We start from the raw sequence: 20,415 nt of genomic DNA, 5'->3' as shown, positions 1-20,415 counted from the left end.
GCTTGGGAGATTTCAAGACTTCATCTGACCATCTCATTGTTCCCCTTCTTCCCTTTTTGCTTATGGCAATCAATTTTCTTATGCCTACACTGCCCATGAGAAAATAATATTAGACTCTTTGATAGCAGACTCTGCCTCCCATGATTATATAATTAAGTTGCTTATTCTCTGCAAGACCACCAACCCCCCCTTTTTAGGGACACTTTGTGAGAGCTTGGTTTGGCGGGAAATAGGTGCTTAATCAGCTCTAGTTGGAGATTCTCACAGGTAAAGGATTTACAGCCATTACTCCCTGCTGTCAAAGAGAAGTGGGGGCTAGTTTGAACTTACAGGCTACAGTCCTGCCCCTCCTCTGTCCCTATGGGCAAGTGGTGCAGCACTGCTTATGTCTTTATGATTAAACTGTCTTTACTCCACAAAACAAAGAACAGTTGCTGCCCCCTGAGAACAGCCCCTGGCCCATGCCGTCCCCCAGCTGTGTCCAGGCATTGTCTGAGAAAAAGCTCAAAATTATGCCAAGGAGACTGTCAGCAATTAAACAGCATGGATGATCAAATGATAGAGCTGGTGTCCTTGCCCTGATAATTTCACTAGCACAGATATGGCCAAGGAATGCTTTTATTGGCAGACTCAGATCCTAAATAGCCTCTGATAATGTTACCATTCTGGGAAGAGGATTTGTTTTTATCGCTTGACTTTTGATGTTCCTTTTTTCACTCCACAACTTGTCCAGGAAACATCTTTAGTCCACAATGAATCACGAATGTGAGCAGGACAAGGGTCTGCTAGTCAGGCAGCCCCTGGCTCAGCAAACCTTCCCCCAGCTCCTGGCAGCAGAGATGAATCTCTCAGATGGAGAGAGCAGTTCTCTATCCTCACCTCCACCAAAGGTGAGTAGAGAGCAGATGCCTACAGCTGGTGATGAGCCTTCTCAGTTCTTAGACTAGTCTTGGGTCTCATGCTGAATACAAGGAAGTCTCACCTAACCCTCAAGTGGTTCTGTGCTACCCTACCTCTTGCTTTTGCCAGAGCTTGTCTTCCTCAGGCTTCATTCCAAACATTGACATTATTCCTCCAAGAGCTAACAATCCACCCCAGGACTTTAGTGTTTGTCTTGCTGTGCTGGACCACACAGCAGTGTGGGTTTTCGTCACCCTCAATTCACAGGTGTACTGTATGAGAGACATTCTAATGCATCTGTATGCAGTTTAATTCCCAAGTCAGTTCCAAGACAGTTACTGCTGTGTCTGTGGAAGTGGTAAATATCTTTCTGTCCCTCAGCCTAGAGGACCTGAGGTAGGCTATTCAGACCCATTTTTAGCCTGGGAGTATCCTTTCCTTTCCTGAGAACCAACAAAGAGTCATGGAGCTGAAGAAAGGTTGTGCTGATTTAATGCACTTGAGGAATCTMATTTCCCCAAATCTGTATCAAATGCATTCCTGGTCTTTTAGTCCCTGATGATTTCTTTCAAATCCTACCATTACTGAAGGTTCTCAGAAACACATAGCAGGACAAAGCCCAAGTGATTACAAGTAACCTCGTTAGTTCAGTTTTTGTTTGAGGATCTGCTGCTCCTGTCAGTATAAATACCCCATTCGTTGGCTCAGGTTTCAGATCTACTGTCAACAGCAGTTTCACCCACACCTTGACTTCTCACTCATCAGAGTTGGGATATTAGCTGGCTGTCAGGGTTGGAGTACACTTGATCTTCCCAGATACTCCTTTCCTAAAGAGAGTTCCTTTAGTTTTCAGTTGCCTCCTGGGAATTCAGGATGTCATTCCATGGCATTTTAAAATGATGTAAATCTTGACTGCTATGGTCCTGCCCTCTCTCCCTAGGCCTGACTGTAAAGGCTTTCATCCCCCCTTCAACTGAAATTAGCTGATTTCAGAATATCTATTTAACACACATGAAAAGAGATGCACTTGCAAGGATATAATGTCTTCCCCCTCTGCTTTTAATATTGGAGTACAAGTGCCTATTGTTAATACTTCTTTCTCATATGCACATTTCTCCCATGCACTTTTTAGTCCAGACATTGATTTCATGTGAGTATCTTTAAGCCATGAATCTGGGACATGCCCAGGACTGTAGATGCCCAGTAGATTTTGATTCTTTCCCTTGATCTTTCACATTTCACTTCACTAGCATGGTTAGTGTGAGTGTTTTCATATTCTTACCAAAATAAGAATCCCCATTTATTTTATCTTTCTTAATTTGGTTTAAATTAGATGCCCTAATTTTTTAAATTTTGACTTCTGTTTTTGCAGAAGTAGTAACTTCCTCTACAGGCATCTATACTATTCATTTATCTAAACTATTGACCTTATTATACAAAGCCCATCAAGGTACTAGTTCTGTGACTGAGTAAATTTGTCTTACACTTGGCCTGAATCTAATCAGCATCTGAAATCCGTATAGCACCATCATTTAAATGGGTCTCAAATGCAGCGATCTTTCAGCATTCTCCAAATCTCTACTCCTCTCCTGAAGTTTGCAGAGCTGCTGGGTCTGCCACCCTTGGCATGAGACTCTTGTAACTGGGTACCCCCTTTGTACAGTGCCATGGACTCCCTGGCACCCACTGTGCCATGTCCCAGACATAGCAGGTCAGCAGCATTTATTCTGAGCTGCAGAATGGGCAAGAGGCCATGATGCATCAGGGAGGAGCTCTATTTTGTATAATAATACCTGGTCCCCAGCTTCAYCTCTGTCCTTCATCCTCAGGATGGCCATCCATATCTGTGACCCAACATGTCAGACATCCCTGACATCCCTGACATCCCAGCATAGCTCTACGTGACACAGCAAGTAAGCAGGAATGTAGACACCTTCATTTTACTTCATGTGGTTGTCTTGAGCTTACAGGATTTTCTTCACTTGGACTGAAAGTTCAGAGCCTCCTGACACAGCTTCAGAACTGGAGGTGGGTTAGGCTTGCCTGTGCCAGTTTGTCATACTGGTTTCCCTGTAGCTCTGCTCAAATTTTAAAGTTGCTCATTTTGCTATTTTCCCTTCCAGCACACCCACTTTTTTTAGGGCCTAGATTACTGAAGTTGTGAAACGGATCCTATATTTAGCATTATGATTTAAGCTGCTTTTATTATGTGCAATTGTTGTACACCGAGGAAGCACTAGTTTGGTTTTTTATAACACTTCAATAGCATTATCTCTGAAGGGTATTAAAATATGCACTTGGCTACATTTATGATGTTTAATTGAACTTTTATTAGTTTTTTTTAATGTATCCTCATAAAGCACCATACCACAGTAAGAAATAATGTACAAGTGGTAGATTATGTAAATGAAGCAGAAAATGCTATAGTTTAGTAGATAGTTCATATAAAATATAAAAATTAGGTGAAAAATGTATTTTTGAATGCAGTTATAATTAAAATTGTATATTGGAATCTAAGCTATACTGTACTCTGTAAATACAAGTGACAGTGCTGAGTTCCAAGATTATGTTGCAGTAGATACTGATAAATTACTCTACAACGTAAGCCCTTTATTGATTCACTTTGTATGATTCTCTTCCTTTTTTCTTTACTGCATAAGSTTACATTTTTGCAATTATCTGCTAACCTACAGTAAATTAAATTCAGAGAAGGTGGCAAAAGACAAAAGGTGGCAGAGATGCACTGTAATGGCATCCAGCTAAATAGGATTTAGAGAGAAACATGTACATGCAAGCATTTCACCTGGGAAATAGTAACACCACTCTCAGGAGCTCAACAGCCTGGAAATGCTGAAAGGCTGCTTCTAGAAGGGGAGTAATTACCATGCCCGCAGCCATCGCACCCCATGCTGGGATCCTGTGCAACATAACAAGCAATGGCAATGCTGAATTTCCTGCTGGTTTTCGACAGGCTCCCAGAGAAAGTGGTGGCAACGCGACTGAGAGCAATTCTGGACAGTAGCGGATTGTTTGATGAATCTCATCCCAGATTCATCCCCAGACATGCTACTGAGGCTGCCCTTGTCAAAGCCATAAACAGTTTGAATACCACGGTTGAAAAGGAAGCCTGGCCTTGTTTGTACTATCAGATCTAGCCATGGGGGGGGTTACTCTGTAAAAGGCTGGATTCTGTTGCAGTGCCTAGGTGACTGGCTGCTGTTGACTGAGAATGCATTGAACTGGTTCCAGCAATACTTGATTGCTTTCCCCAATCAACATAGTAGGGTAAATTCTCCTCGAGAGCAGCCAATTTCACATAATGACACTTGATCGTAGGGAGAATTCACCAGCAGCCTGACTTAGTTGGCACTGACGCTTTGCACTCTTTCTCTTGCCTTTCAGAGAGATATATGAGATGTATTAGAGCAGTATATTAGAACGCCTTTTGGCTTTGTTGAAGCAGACTACATTTCTAAAAGTACCAACATTCAGATATTCAGAAACAAAAGAGTTTCTTGTGCAGTAAAGATTATTAATAGAGATAAAACACTCGATTGTACCTGTTAGTTTGAATCAGACCGCTTTTAAATAATTAAAAAGATACAAGCAATCTGAATCCTATTTGTAAATCTAGAATGACAGTGTTGACACCGCTAGATACAGACAGTTGTAAATAACTGAGAGACTGAATCAGTGGTCTGAAAAACAGAAGTCAGTGAATAGTTTCCCGTGAGACTTCAGTTTACATTCATGACCAGTAACTATTTTAGGCTGRCAAAGAAATTCCAGTGCTGCTTCTACCACTCACATCCACTCCAGTTCAATAAGTAGCCTCGTGCCATTTTAACCCGGTTAAATCTTCTCCATTTCCTGGCTTCTCAGACTGTAGCAAGGCTGTGATCTGCAGAAAGACTTCAGGAGAGGAAAAGACCATAGATCAAAGACSTCAAAAAGGGGATAGCTTCACTTCTTTCTAACTGTCTTCAGTGAGAAAACAGTAATTTGCTTCTCCTCAAGATGCTTCTCAACAGTAACATCCAAGAAGTAACATTCAGCTCAGTTTGAATTAAGCAAAATTCTTTTAAYAGAGAAAAATGATTCTGTAGAAATAAAAACATACCTGAAATTACCATGTAATGAGATTACCTACAAATTTTCCAGTCTGAGATTATTGCTATTTTCATTGAGAAGATCAGGTTACAGAGGGAATTTGGATAAACTTTGGAGTGTTTAGCAGATCTGTGGGTTCTCAGTCTCTATGTCTTAAGGATTTGTAAAACAAGGAAATGATTAATAGAATCTTTGCTGAACTTCATAGATTAMAAATGTGCTCTATGTGAAACAGAGATCCCGAATAGTTAACTTATTCAAAGGCTTTCTCATGTTTCTGCATGTGCCCATGAGCTAAGGTAATGCTCTTTGTTCATGGAGTCTGCAGAGTCTTCTGTTTTTTTTACTTAATAGCGTAACAATTTAAATCAGTATACTGRATTTAACAAGACAAATGACATTCATGTACAGTCTGAACCTAAACAAAATAGTGAATTTAAAACATTTAAAACATTGTTCTGATAAAAATCAGAAAAGAATTAAATTCAAACACATCCTTATTATATTTTGTTACTAAAATTATATAAGAAAAGAATGCAATGCAYGTAAATGTACATGAAATCCATAGGACAGTTCAGCTTTCAACTTTTGCCCAACATACTCATTAGTAACCCCAATAGAAAGTTTACTAATATGTATTATCTGGATTTCAAAATTACAAGGAGTATTAATTGCATAGATTAAATATATGCAAATTTCATCTGCTTATACCAAAATAGTAAATAGATTTTCCACTAATTCCAAAACCAGAAATAATTCCTTTTTAATTTGCCTAAGATCARTGATAAGCAGTGAGTGCACACATCCAGTTCATCCCACATCTGGGTAAACTGAATCATTGGTTTCAATTTAATAAGCTTTGCATAGGTGTTGCAAAGAGATCAGAATTTGCTTTGACATGTTTATTAACCTTGTTAAACTAGCATTGTTTAAGAAACTTAGAAGAAGATACTCCCAATCCATTTTTCCCAATGARGCTTAATTTCTATTAGGCATCTCCTGATTTGTAAATCAATCTTGTGTTTTTTYTGTCAAAATATCTAAGCATTTACACTGGTTTCTTGCTTCAGTAATGTACATGCCCCTTGCTAGTACTTCCATTGCTAATCCTCATGCTGCAAAATAAATCCTGCTACAAGCTAGAAACCATTTTACAATTAACTTGTAAACAAGTAGACCATAATTACGCTGTGCTATCTCCCTTTGTTCTTATCATGCTTTAGACAAGCAAATTATGCATAGTAATGGGTGATATGTGGGGGGAACGTTGCAAAGGACATATTTTAATGACATGAATCTGAGAGCACCATGTAAAGGTTCATCACTTTGATCATTCCACCAAAGTGCAGTGACCACTCTGTGTTGCTTAGCTTTTTGGCACTTGCTGTTAAATCATCTTATCTAGTTTATTGCATAAGACTAAAAGAGATGGGACTTAAAACATTATAAGAACCCTTTCAGTGGTCTGAAACCATTACAGTTATTTCTGTACATCAAGCCAACATGGTTTCRATGTCTAATATTGGATAATCCAACAAGCCCAAATCCAGATGGTTTGGACTATTAAGAAAATGTTAGTATCTTCATGGACTCAGGAGGTATTTGCAGCTGCTGTCAGTTAAGTAATACTGGGACACAAACCTGTCTTTAGTCTTCTTTCYGAACTTTTAACAACTGGCTGGAGTAAGCTGGGGACAAATTCCACTCTGAGGGAGAACACTATTTTGAAGAAAATCGGAAAAAGTTTCATTTCTTATCATCAAGCTTTTTAGGTTTTGGGTCATTCAAAATTACCCAGACTTCAAATTTTTATTTCTACCTAGTGATATTTAGTCTTCCTTTTCTTCAAAATGAGGTAATGATTAACCTTCTGGGATGCAGTTAAGTTTCCTTGAAAATATGTGCACATGAGTAGAAGAAAAACRACTAAGTAATTGCATTGCGAAACAATAGTTGTCTCAAAAAAGCATATATATCTGTCCTTTTCTGTCAAGAGGCTCCACCTTGTTCACACTGATCTCAGTTATGTACTTGGGAATGTTTGTATTACTATCCGCAAGAATTTTTGACTCATCCATGCCATTGACTTCTGGTTTTAGATCTGTACCTTCTCTAACTCACATAAAACATTTGTTTTTTTAACAAATGAAATCCCAATTTCAAGAAAACTAGTTAGGATTGCTAAGTGGCAATAATAACATGTCTTAGAAAACCAAGCACTTAAAAGCACAGGTAGTGAAAACATCAGAATTCATACTTTAACTCCTCAATAATATCTCATTTTATTAGATAAAGGCAAAGAGATGAYGTTCTATGTAATGCAAAGAAAACTGTCTTGCAAGGCAAGACTTCCTTTGCCAAGGAGAGAGAAAAGAATATTGCAGTAACCAAAATATGAGCTGAGGAGAACCAGGACAAGTTTTAGCTGAGTAGAGGGAGAAGGCRGCCATTTCCTCTATATATTAAGCTGGAAGAACCTGAAAGGTCAACAAATGTGAAGGCTTTTATGAGAGGCCTGAATTGAAGAGGCAAGGTTATGAGCCTGAAGTGACATGGCAAATGACTATGTTCTCCACAGTGACAGAGCAAGAAGTAATAGGGAGAGCTTGKGAGAGAAAATAAAGAAATCTGCTTCAGCCACAAGGAGCTCACTGAAGTGGTGACCAAATATTGCCAAGGATACCTCAGACAGTTTGTAATTTCAGCCTGAATAGAAGTGGACAAGGCTGGATCAGAAATGTACCTGTGAGTTGCAGCACAGAGACAGCAGTTGAATTTGTGACTGCAGTCAGTAGGTCAAGTAGGTTGAGAAGAAGTGGAGTCTCTGAGATCAATTTGAGGAGAAATCAATGGAGAATTTGGCAAGAGCAATTTCAGTGGAATGCAGCAGATGGCCTCGCGCAGAGCCGGCGATGAACTCCAGGCAGCAAAAGTAAACAACATTGTCAGTATGCTTACAGATAAGCGGGAGAGGGAGATGAGATAGGATGCAAGCAGATCCAATGTGTATTTTTAAAGTGGAGAGATTAAACACACACTTGTTTTGTGAGGAGGGAGAAGCCAAGGTAAACGACAACATACAGAGAAGAGTAGAAAAGAAGGTAAGSAAGCACAAGGGAGAGAAGATCGAATAACTTGATCCACTTAGTGTTGTATGCATTTTGCAGATCAAAACTGCACTAATTTGGGAAACAGTTGATATAATCCATAAAAATGCATTTTATTAGCTTTTTTTTTCCTTTGAACCACTGACTTCTAAAGAATGAGAACAGCCATAAATGCTATTGTCTCCAGAGGCAGTAATTTCAAAATATAGGATGCATGATTACATGATAAATGTATTTTCTTCATAAAAATGTTCACAAATCAGGTTTAAAATAACTTGAAAAATAATTTGAAAATATTCTGCACTTCAGAAAATAATAAAATGTCATCTTATTTTCTCCTGGTAGGCCACGCAATGCAGATTACTTTATGCAGGAAGCTAAACGGAAGAAGCATAAAGCAGATGCAATGGTGAGAACATTTTCTTTCCAGTTATGTTGTTCCAATTATTTTTGTAATGCAGTTTCTTCATCAGTGCAGTATTGCTGGAGTAATTATAAAATCTATTATAAGGATGGCTAGGCTTGTTAAATTAAGAAATGTTTATATGATCAAATGTTCATAGCCCAATAAACTATGACTTAACCAATAATGACTTACTGAGATAAAGGTATAGATAAACAAAATTTTCTATTTATTCTTTTGCTTTAATTAGTAACTATAGCAGTGGAGACWGCATGAGATATAGCCGTACCTGTCTTCTCCCCAGTTTACGTAACTGGCTAGGCCCTACATTTATATTGCCAAATTTGCCCTTGAGGCTGARGAATTTGCACTTCTTTGTAAGAGCTTTGGCTCCCAGGACAAAAGAATCCTAGTTTCATGGCAGAACCTTCCTAATATAATCAGAAGCTCACAAGAAACCTGAGTAACCCYAGAGGAACAACTTTCACACAAAGGACTGTTGCAGCAAACAGATTCTTGGCCCTGGCTTTGACCTGTCTAAAAATGTAGCCGGTGAGACCCTCTTGAAAAAGGAGAATATGAGGCTATACGCAACATTAAAGGGATCCAAGCTTGTCTTCCCAAAGAAAAAGGTGCAATGAAGTACCCAGTGCTCCCCAGAGCTCCACTTAGCAGTCTCTTAGCTTTCTCCAAGGTTATGTTTGTCCAGCACGACAGATAAGCTAGTGCAGCCTTAAAAACATTAGACTTCTGGGCTGGCAAATGCGATATGTAGAGCCCTGCATTAATATAGCTGTTTTGCAGGGAGTGGGTAGCTGCAGTGGCAGCCTTGCTCTGTTAGACAGACACTTTGTTGTCACAGGAGCAGGAAAAAGAAAGAAAGCTGGAGCCTCTGTTTTTCATCTCATTTTCTCAGCTGTGCAGTGTAAAATGGTGAAGGAAGCAGGAGTAGGCCCTTAATATGGACACGAACACAGAGTTTTACACTCTGCCTCAGTTTATTAGTGCAAATTTCCATGGTTTATTCAGTTCCATATTACTTTAAAGTGAGTCTTAAATCAGAAAATATTGTGGAGAAGTATAAATGGTGCATTTTAGTGTGTTGCTTTAAACAGAATGGAAAAATCACTTAATATGCAAAGGAAATTCTGTCTTAGCCTGAAGATAAATGTTTTTATAGTAGACTCTCAGAAACAAGAGGTGCAAGCACGTTCTCTGGTCTGCCACAAGTTCCCTGSATGAAAGTCAGTTAATATCCTGTTTTAATAGCCTCCTATTGGTCCTAGGTGATTGAAATCTCCTTCACACTCAGTTTCTCTCCACAGTGGACCAGTACCTTACTTATACCTTCTGAACTGGAGGTACTGCCTCTCCCTCCGTGACCGTATAGGAATCCTGAGTGAATATGGCAGCACTTTGAATCACCTTGCTGGGCTCAATATCTCCTACTTTGGCACTGTAATATCTAATGTAGGCACTTAGAGTGAGCAGTCTGAAATAATGACCATAAGTCTCTCTGCTTCTTAGTCCCCCATCTGTGAAATTGGGATAATAGCACTTCCACTCCTCACAAGAGCGTCAGGGAGAGAAATATAATAAAAAGTTTGTGAAGTTCTTAGGTATGATCGCAATGGGAGCCATATAAGAGCCTAAAATAGATTGAAGCCAGTGTGCCATTCCAAAGTTACTATTTAATATCTTTATCCCTTAGAAGAGAATAAGGTCCATTAACCTTTCACTATGTGCATCAGATTTCAACCAAATGCATCCAGTCCATTAATGGGCTTTATGTACCACAGGAGTTCTGATTGAAGAAAAGAGAAGTCAGGATGGAGAGGTAGAAGTGTGATCCATCTATATCTATATCAAAAATGAAACTCTGAGAGCAGATAAGTGGCTTGTAAATGTACACATATGTGGATTATGTGCACATATACATATAAACCATTATGGAAGACAAGTATGTATATCTGCATAAATACACAAATATGCACAAAGTGTTACTGAAAATAAGAAATGGGGCAAGGAAGAAGGATTTGTAGAAGGAGAAGCTAAGGGAGGAGAGAAATCCTTGAGAGAGAAGGAGGCTGGAGAAAGCAAAATCCTAACAGTAGAGGAGAGTGTTGTCAAGTGGTGCTGATGATGGCAGAGATAAGAAAGAAATGAGAACATTTAACTATGATTCTCTGATTTAACTCTGATTTGCAAACAGGTGTGAAACACTTTTTAATGGGGAGAATGCTTGAAAGTGGGAACAGAAGGCCTGATGAGTTTGTGGAATCACTGGAAAGTTTAAGAATAGGTTTGGCAAACATTTGTTAGGGATATCCTAGATAGGATATCCCCCTTTGGACTCAGAAGTGTAGACCAAGTAACATCTTGCAGTCTTTATCAGATCTACTTTCAATGTGTTATGAATTTCACTGATACWCAGGTTTTGATGGGTTTTAGCTTTCTCATAGCAAAATTTGTGAATCTGAAGAAGTACCTACTTGCATCAAGTATAATTCATGTTAAGAAAATCCCATCATATATAACCATATCTTGATGATTACACTATGTCCTTCTAGGTGGAAAAGTTTGGAAAGGCACTGAATTATGCAGAAGCAGCACTGTCATTTATTGAGTGTGGAAATGCAATGGAACAAGGCCCAATGGAATCTAAATCCCCTTATACAATGTACTCAGAAACAGTTGAACTCATCAGGTAAGAAGGAAGGAGATGACAGCAGGGGTTATCCTGTTCATGCAAATACGCACATCTACATTATGATATAATCCCCCAGATACAGTAAAAAGGGAGAAGTGAGATCAGTCAGGTCAGTTATATGTACCATATGTATATTATTTGTGATTCTTATGGAAATTAAATTGGGAAACCATACAGAACACAAAATAGACAAAGCTTTTCATATTACTTGAATTGCAAATTACTTTGAGAGTTTCATGATGTAAGTCCTGCTCTCCTCAAAAGAGGGGAAAATGGCTACGTAATAACAAAATACTCTAATGGTGTGGCTGTTTGCAAAATGTTACAACTTACATTTATGACTTCAGTTTAATGGTTTCCTGAAGGAARATGTGAACAGTAGTAGAAAAATGGACATTCAACGTCTGTTAGGTATCTGTGCTCCTATTGTAGTCAACGGAGTCTGGAGCGCAATCCATCCAACACCAAAGTGGACCCCTAGATTAGTCAACTGCATGGCTCTCCAAATGGTACAGCCTAGAATTCAATCCCACCATCAGTCCCTGTGAGTTGAGTTTCTGTCTCCTAAGTCCTTTTTCCCCACTACAGCTGGTACTAAGAGTTGCCATTACTGACAATGATGTCAGTAGAGAAAGCTAGATCATCCTAGAGTCTGCGTGACTTTCTCTGCAGGAGAGTCCATCCGCTCGTGGTAGTGGAAAAGGCTGTATTGCCAGTGGCCACACTTAACTCACAGGACAGTTAACCATGCAACTCTCAYCAGTGCTAAGGTCACAGGAAGTAAAACACTGTATTTTTAATCATTTATGGTGAAGCAAAGCTCCCAAAGTATTTGATTTCTTTTGGACTTAGTGTTGATGTGATGATTTTCTCACGTATGTACAGAATTCCATTGGCATTTTATTACACTTTGGGCTGTCTTCTAATGCATTTCAGTGCATTGAGGCCAGCTTGCTAGCTGGAAGGTTGATAAACAAAATGAAGTATTTGTTCTGTAAGAGAATAGTATAACATATCTCTGAGTTTCTTCCTTTTGTTTTCTTTCTTGCATCATCACAGGCAAAGCAGAACTCTTTTTTTTTTGTCTGCCTTGATTTTTCTCATGATAGTAAATATATTGTCCTAACTCTAGAAATGAATTTTGCTTACAGATCCATAGCTTTAAACAATGTGTGTAGCTGTGGTTGTGTTGTAGTGTAGTGCAAATTGCTGTTGATCTCGCTCACTGCACCTTAGAAAAATAAATGGTTTACTAGGCATGCCTGTTAAAACAAAATATTCACACTGAATCTTTGTACGGATATCAGGATTAAAGTTTGAAAACAAAGATAAGGAAAAACACAATCAATAATTATGGAGAACAGGTATTTTTCTGGAAGCAAGATCAGAAATATTGGATGTTGTCCTAACCTTGTCCATTGTTCAGGTATTCAGCTGGAAGCTGAGATTTCCAGAAACTAATTTGTGATTGCACAGCACATACATTCTTGAAACAGCAGTGCTACCTCTGTAGATGTTTAATATTTATAGAATTTGAATGTAATGTCATACGAGCAAAAATAGCTCTGAGCCACATGTTCCCCCTCTACTGTGCTCTGCTTGGAGGAGCAGATCTGAGTAGACACATTCAAAATTAGCAGGGTGAAGGCAGCACCAGCTTTAAGGCATGCTGTTGTCTGCCTTCAAACACTGTGAAAACCTTTCTGCATGAACTCTGTGTAACTGGGTCTCCRCAGCAGCAGAGGTTATTTTGGTAGGACAGCACAGTTAGCCAGGGAGCAATACCTTGCCAGTTAGGCTCCCCTCTGTACTAATGGATGTTCAAAAGAGTTGCTGTTGTTTAAAAAGCACAAGGAGGCATCATTAACAACAAAATGGTTCCAAAACACGACCTGAAAAGCACAACATATGTATGGTAGCTTGAGAAAATGAGTATAATGTCGCAGATCTTCAAAAGGCATCAATCTGCATAGCTCAAGCAGGAGCTGACCGGTAATACAAGGCTGCCTCAGTTAACTCACATTGGCCTTTTTTCCTTTCGCTTAAGGTATGCAGTGAGACTAAAAACCCACTCAGGCCCCAACGCCACAGCAGAAGACAAACAGCTGGCAGCATTATGGTTAGTAGATCAAGATTTCCTCAAAAAGCTTCTTTTCTGCAGTAAACCAGTTCTTTAAGATCAGATGCTGGACGCAGTCAGGTAGGATTATGTTGTCTATTGACATAAAGAGAACACTTTCTGCACTAGGAAGGCCCAACCCTTTTATAACTGCACCAGGTCTGCGTTCTRTATTTGTAAATAAGCAATTCATACTTACTGACTGTGACAGGTCAGCTATGGTATGTCAGCATAATTAATTTTTAAATGCTCAACGGTTTGTTGTTTTTATGAGTGATGTCCTTTTGTACCAATAGCTCATTCAGTTCTTTTGTGGCTGACATTTTAGGCTCAATAATCATAAATTATATTTACATTATATGAAGGGAGATATAGTGATGCTGATAATTAAGCTTCTTAGATTACCTTCTAAATTGAGATTTCTAGATATATGCATGCAGCTTAGATTCTGTAAGGYGGTTGCTGATTGCTAATAAAATACTAAAATGTTATTAAAATCAAATTTTAATTTAATATCTATGCAGTTAATACATAAAGTACCTATTACATGGTTACTGATTTTCAGTAAGTGGACATTTACAATCAGCAAGTGTGTTTTTAACATCTATTAACCATCTGTTAAAAGTCCAAATTATATGCATCTTTAGGCTCCATAAATAAGTAGTCCTAATTAATCATTTGTATAAAAAAGAACAAAATATTCACAAATGTAATTTTTTTCAATGTCTTTTCTTTATTACTGGTTTGCTGTGCAATCAGGAGCACAGAATAGATTCATGGGAATTGCTTTAAAAACACATAGGTGGGAAAACAACTAAAAAATTGTTAAAAAGAAATAAACCTGTATTATGAAATGTTCTCCAGAACTGCCACAGTGCCTTAGCACGTGGAATTGAATCCAAATTCATGAAGTCACGGCATCTGTTTAAGCAGAAAGGTCAGCGCGAGGGAAAGCAGACGGTGCCTTCTTTCAGCGATGAATAGCAATCCTAACTCACCGTCTGCCATCTAGCAGATGAGCTGACACCATTTGCATGTGTACTGTACCTGTGAAGGTGACAGAGGGAGAGTTATGATGACTGTAAGTCCGTTGTATCCGCTGGCTGCTCCTAGCGCCAGCCGGGCATGGTGCCACGCAGTGTGCACACCTGACTCCAGACTCCTAAGGAGAGACTGTCCTCCAGTGGAGAAAGGCAGAAATTCACATTTTCAATTTAGAAAAAGGCAGTGGCCGTCTATTATAGAAACCCTGTCTGGGATTTTCAAGAGCAACTTGTGAATTTGAGTGTTTTGGTGAGTTTTTGGCAGCTCCACAGAGCACTTTATGATTCCTGGACACTCTGAGAAGGGAGCAACTTAGCACTTTCCAAATTCAAGCCTCCTCCTTGTGTTTCAGATTGGGTTGCGAGATTAAATATCACTTTTAAAAAATAAGGCCTCTGCTGCCGAATGAAAAGGAAAACATAGCAGACTTTGTTTCAGAAGCTATGTCACTGTGGTGGAATCTCATCCTATCTAATCAAAAATCTGTCTGGGAAGAAGCTGTGCTGATTCTTGATTTTGACCAGTACACCTAAATCCAATAGCAAAGTCAAGAGTTTGTGTATCCAGAATGCTGATTATCAGTTACCATTATGTATAAGCATAGTTAATTTGCTACCATTGCTCATTTACTTACATAGCATTATAAAGGTGTCTGCACTCTGCAGGCTAATAAGGATCAAGAGGGCAGACAGTTTCACTACAGTATGATGAGTTTGTCAGCTCTCTGATGGTTTTCTCTGTGGAAAGAATTAGGCAAATGGCCTAGGAATACTCTCTAAGCTCCTACAGTTTCCACTCTGGTTTCTCATGCAGGAGCTTTGACAGTGAAATATTGGTAGGTCTGAGGCTTCCCTGTTTCCTGACCATCTCCAGCTCCTGGAAGAGACCACTGGGTACACACAAAATAGACCAAGGATGACTCTAGTTTATTATTATATCAGCTCCAGCCTATTTTAATATAGTCATAGGTTAAGGTGCCAAAAAGCCTGCCTTTGCATGTACAAGAGCAAACAGAAACCACATATATTGGATTCCATGGCCTGTTAATGACCTCTTTGTCAGGAATGCCTTTGGTCAAATGGACAGACTTCAAATCAGGGTCAAGGGCTGGAGACCCAACTCTGCAAACCCTTTTTAGTATAGAGGTTATTTTGTACCTCACTAGTAGCACCCATCATAATGTGGTCTGYCATGGCTGTAACACCTATCCTTGTTCGTGGACCCATGACCAGGTGTGAAATACTGTAAACAAAGTGGAACAGAAAGATGATAATAATAGTAAGCAAGGTACTGTCAGCTTTCCASTGTCTGATAGTTTAAGAATGAAAGATAATTAATTAGGATTGTTGTTTAATTATTATTCAGGGGATACACTTTACTTTCTGTTCTCCTTTTGTTCCAGTTACCGCTGCCTGGCTCTTCTGTACTGGAGGATGTTCCGACTCAAGAGGGACCATGCTGTCAAGTATTCAAAAGCGCTTATTGAGTATTTCAAGGTGCTTACTCTATAGCATGTTTTAAAATCAGTGCATCGTTATAGAAAACACAGCATCTTTTTAAAAACAGGTGCCATGGTGGGCTCAGTTCTTCCCTGGTGAAGTCAGTAGGAGTCCCACGGCAAAGCTTAGTTTCTAGTCAGTCATGCTGTATTCACAAGGGTTCCTGTTTGCAATATACAAATCACGTCCCTCCGTAAGAGATGGATTTTCATGCCACTGAACAAGTGTATTCAGATTATTCTTAGTTAATTGTCTGGTGCTATCCAGCTTTGTTCTGAATAGATTTTGCAGACTCTGCTCTAGGAATCCCCTTTAGGTTTACACTTCACACTAGATTCCTGTGAGTTGAAGACTTTGATCAAGATCAGTTGTTAGCTGCAGGGCTTCCATTTAGCGGCATCAATAGGTAAGGTAGTGCAGTGGGACATATTCCTTCTTAAGGAGCTCGCAGACAGCCCACACTGACACGGCACTGCTGGCCTCCCCTTCCTGCTTCCCTCCTCCTGCTTCTGGGCTCCATTCTCCATTCTTTGCCAGGTGCACAGCCTGGACACAAGTCATTCAAAGTATTTTAATGTATTCTACTTGAGAGACAACTTTTCTCTGGRAAACATCTCAAGAACAAAACCTTTCTGGAGGGGCCCACCAAGCGGTCAGTCCATCCAGCATTTGATCAACAAACAGAAAAATATCCTCTATCTTTCTAATTTAGAAAATACATACATGCAAGTACTCTAAGACAAACTGTTTTGGTGGACCCTGAATAACCATTYGTCTGGATGCAGGGCCCATCTTTTTTTTCCTTTTGCAAGAGGATGTTCCTTGAAATAAAAAACATCCATCCTTTGACACTTTGTTAATAAAAAATTTCAAATACAAGCACAAATGTTCATGACCAGATTTTAAACACATGAAGATAGTGAAGGAAATTGACAGATCTGTTAYTGTCAAACTGAAATTGAAGTCACTGTAATTGCTTCTAAAAATTTAGCAATATATAATTCAATGTGTTATGTTTCTCTAACAATGACTTGATTTCAGGGGAAAGAAATATGTGTCTATTATAGCACTTTGTTTTTCTTTACCAGTTCAGAGAATACCTGCATCAAGAACAGGATGGTCAGGCTCTCAACCATGTAAAATGTCTCCTACTAGCAGACAAAAACTGTTCCACAGTAAACATAAAATGGACTTCTACTCTGTTACAGCCAAGATGAGCTTGTTTTTTGCAGAGCTCCTGCTGATATAATGATAGCGTAGATTCACATTAGGAAGTATTCTCACCTCTGAAAGTAAAAATGGAAAAAAAAATCCATTTGCTATAATTTTCGGTGGAAAACAAGCCAATTCTCCACTCATTTCATATTTGGTATCTAAAAGCTTTCAAAACCAAGTGACATGAAATGCTGACTGCATTAAGAACTTCCACATATACTATCAATCAAAGAAAGATTTTAAACCTTGTCACACACAAATTTTCAGGGAAAATTAGATATATTTTTCTTTTAAGAAAGAAAAAAGGTTGTTTAAATCTCCTTTTAAGCATTTTATTTCCATTATAAAAAATATAATGCAGCAGAGAATTAAAAAGWAACCATGGACACTGAGGGGCTAGAAACATTTGAGAATATAAAGAAGTCAGGGGAATGGAGAGGTAGCAGTAGGCAGGGTGGGATAAGAGATGTTTCCTTACATCATTACACTCTCTTCAGAATCCTTATCCCACTTTTCTGTTGGAGAACTGAGAGGAGGCTGGAGTAATATTCCTAAAAGGATGAGAAAAAAAAATGCATGAAGTTGTGTACAGTAAGGCAGAGACTAGTTAAATTTACAAGGGAAGTATCCTTGGCTTCAGTTGTCATATTTTCCTTCCTTCAACTTCACATGTAAATTATATGTACTCAATTCTGTTACAGTGGAAAGATGGCCAGCAGTTCTGAGATATTGCGGGGGGGACAAAGACCTCTGTTAGAGGAGCAAATGTGAAAGTGTGAAAGAGTCACTAGTTTGTTCTGTTTAGGACAGTAAACAAGAAAAGAAAAAAAAAGAAAGAAAACTCACTGAAGGAAGAACCTCGTGGAACACTCAATAGCTTATTATTCATACCAATTACCTGGGATGTAGAAGGCCCAGGGTAGAAGGGCAGGAAAAATATCAGGGCACAAACAGTGCTAATGTGGTCACTGCTAAAACATCATAACCAGATTCATGTATGCACATGAGGAAAGATGTAAGGACACAAGAGGGAGTTCAGAGGACATGTGAAAACTGAGAAAATAGGCTTTATGATGAGCAGCTCAGGAAATTTGTGCAGCTTACCGGAGAAAAGGTTAAGAGAGGACATGATCATTGTGTATATGGAAACAGAGCCAATAATGCCAGGTGACATTCAGTTTTGCTGGCACTGGACCAACAAAATCCAAAAGCTATCATTGAAGTTAAGAAAATTAAATCTTGAAATCCTGAAACAGTCTGTTTCCTATCTGTGAGGTCTGCTAACCATTAGAACAGGATACAAGAGAACAAGGAGGATAAGCAGAATCTTAGGATTTCTATATGATCAGCTATATATTTTTTTAATGTACATTAATTACACTTCTGGTAAGAATTCCATGACTTGTTAGAAAAGGGAGACTGCTGATGAAGCGCCTGGGGGATTGTTTCCAGCTTTGAAATCTGTGAATCTCTGAAGTCCCTTGTTTATCATTTTTCTTTCATGAGCCATGGGAGGAGTGTTTGTATTGCTGTTAACGCCTGTAACTTGTACAGCTTGTAACACTTGCAGCTCTGCATTTAAACAATATAACTGTAAACAACTCTCCAGCTGCAGGACTTCACTTGTCTCCTGTGGTTGTCAAGAATGGAGGGTTGTTCCCCAGTGCATAATTATCTGCATGTACAGGAGAGAGTATAAGGAGCTCTCTTTCCTCTGAAGAATCAGTGACAGGCCATTGCCGAACATGAGACTCTGAATAACATGGACTAGAAAAATCTTGTTTCTTAGATTTCTATTTCTTGTATGCTTCTTTCTCTCAGGCCCAAGATTAAATCGGCCACTGTATTTGGGAGCAGGAAGGAGTTTTTCTACAGGAATAAATCTATTCCCAACTCTTGTAGATTAACTGCTTGGATCATTTTAACTCCTCAGTTCCCTACTATTGCCACCTAAATTTCTGCTGCTCTAAATGTGGTGCACGAAGTGGTCTCTTTGCAAGGAATGACATGCTTTAGTCTAAGGAAAATACACCAGTGAGAATCTTAATGACTACAGGTATACAAAAAAACATACTAAATGATCTAGTATCGCCTTCTGGCCTTTAACTCTCAAACAAGAAAAGCCACTACTCCACWAGAGCAGTTTCTGGCCCTGCAATTCTGCCTTACTCAGACCAAGGAGTCTCACAGATGCTAGGGGAATTGTATTAGCTTTGGGGATACAGGAAGGGGAGGGTGGCAAGAAGAAATTCTATCAGTTTYCTCTGTCACAAGAAATTCCAGCCTCAACCTGGAAAAGAGTCCTGACAGCATTTTCTTCTGAACTCCTAGGTTTTCTATGAAAAGACTCACTTTCAACTAACATGTTTTCCTCATCAGTCCCAATTCCAGAGAATTTAACAGAATGTGGTTTGACTCTGTGCTGCCACACTGTTTCATCACATCCAAACTAGGCTCAGTGGGTTTATTGCAGCATGAGGCATGAATACTTCTGTCTGCACAATCTGTTCTTTACCTATCCTTACTTTTATACTGTTTACTATTCTTTATTTTGTGGTCTTATATAGATTATATGCATTGTGAATTATTTTTGCCTTTACAGAATTCATCAAAAGCTGCCCAGACCCCATCCCCGTGGGGTGCCAGTGGAAAGTAAGTTCACATGTCACACAGAAACTTGTATCAGATTGGCTGTCAGAAGTTATATTTTCTTACCTGCAATTTGTTCTGATATTCTGATGGATTTAATCCCACCATACTTTTAAGTAACTGTGTTAATATCCAATTTCAGGAGCACAGGAACTCCGTCACCCATGTCCCCTAGCCCTTCTCCAGTCAGCTCTGTAGGATCCCAGGGGAGCACAGGGGCTCCTTCACCATCTCCTATAATCAGCATCCCGCAGCGCATTCATCAGATGGCTGCCAACCACGTCAGCATCACCAACAGCATCCTGCACAGTTATGACTACTGGGAGATGGCTGACAACCTGGCCAAGGAAAACAGAGGTGGGTAATTCAATGCACTGGACTATTTAAGAAGAACATATCCTTGATTTTGTTCAGGCAAATCACTGATCTGTTTTGATAAGGATAATGTCCACAAGGAAAGACTGCAGAGGTAATTTTTTTCTTCAGTTCTAGTCTGTCTCAAAATGTAGCCCAAAAAGGCAGTTCTGATAGCTGTCCCACGCAGAAGGAGCAATATAGCACTATTTTTTGTCTTTATTTGGCTAATCAGGACAGGCTGCAGACAGCATAGTAACCAGCACGGCTGTAGGTAGTACTCGCTGCTGTCTGTGTCATTCTGG

The 20,415-nt window shown here is 39.2% G+C and overlaps 1 protein-coding gene across 1 annotated transcript in view; it reads left to right on the top strand.

Moving 5' to 3' along the window:
* The window catches only part of AFF3 (ALF transcription elongation factor 3), a 277,596-nt gene that overhangs the window by 253,433 nt on the left and 3,748 nt on the right, over positions 1-20,415 (top strand). Inside the window, exons 16-21 of the mRNA XM_085321605.1 lie at positions 8,463-8,526; positions 11,091-11,227; positions 13,278-13,349; positions 15,796-15,889; positions 19,710-19,759; positions 19,899-20,113. Of these exons, the coding sequence (XP_085177731.1) occupies positions 8,463-8,526; positions 11,091-11,227; positions 13,278-13,349; positions 15,796-15,889; positions 19,710-19,759; positions 19,899-20,113 (632 nt within the window). The remainder of the gene's footprint in view (positions 1-8,462; positions 8,527-11,090; positions 11,228-13,277; positions 13,350-15,795; positions 15,890-19,709; positions 19,760-19,898; positions 20,114-20,415) is intronic.

This window comes from Rhea americana, unplaced genomic scaffold (assembly GCF_003343005.1).
Source record: "Rhea americana isolate MKP2758 unplaced genomic scaffold, rheAme1 scaffold_7, whole genome shotgun sequence".
NCBI classification, from domain to species: Eukaryota; Metazoa; Chordata; class Aves; order Rheiformes; family Rheidae; genus Rhea; species Rhea americana.
Note: the sequence above shows the minus strand (reverse complement) of the source record. Positions and strands in the feature narration are given on the sequence as shown.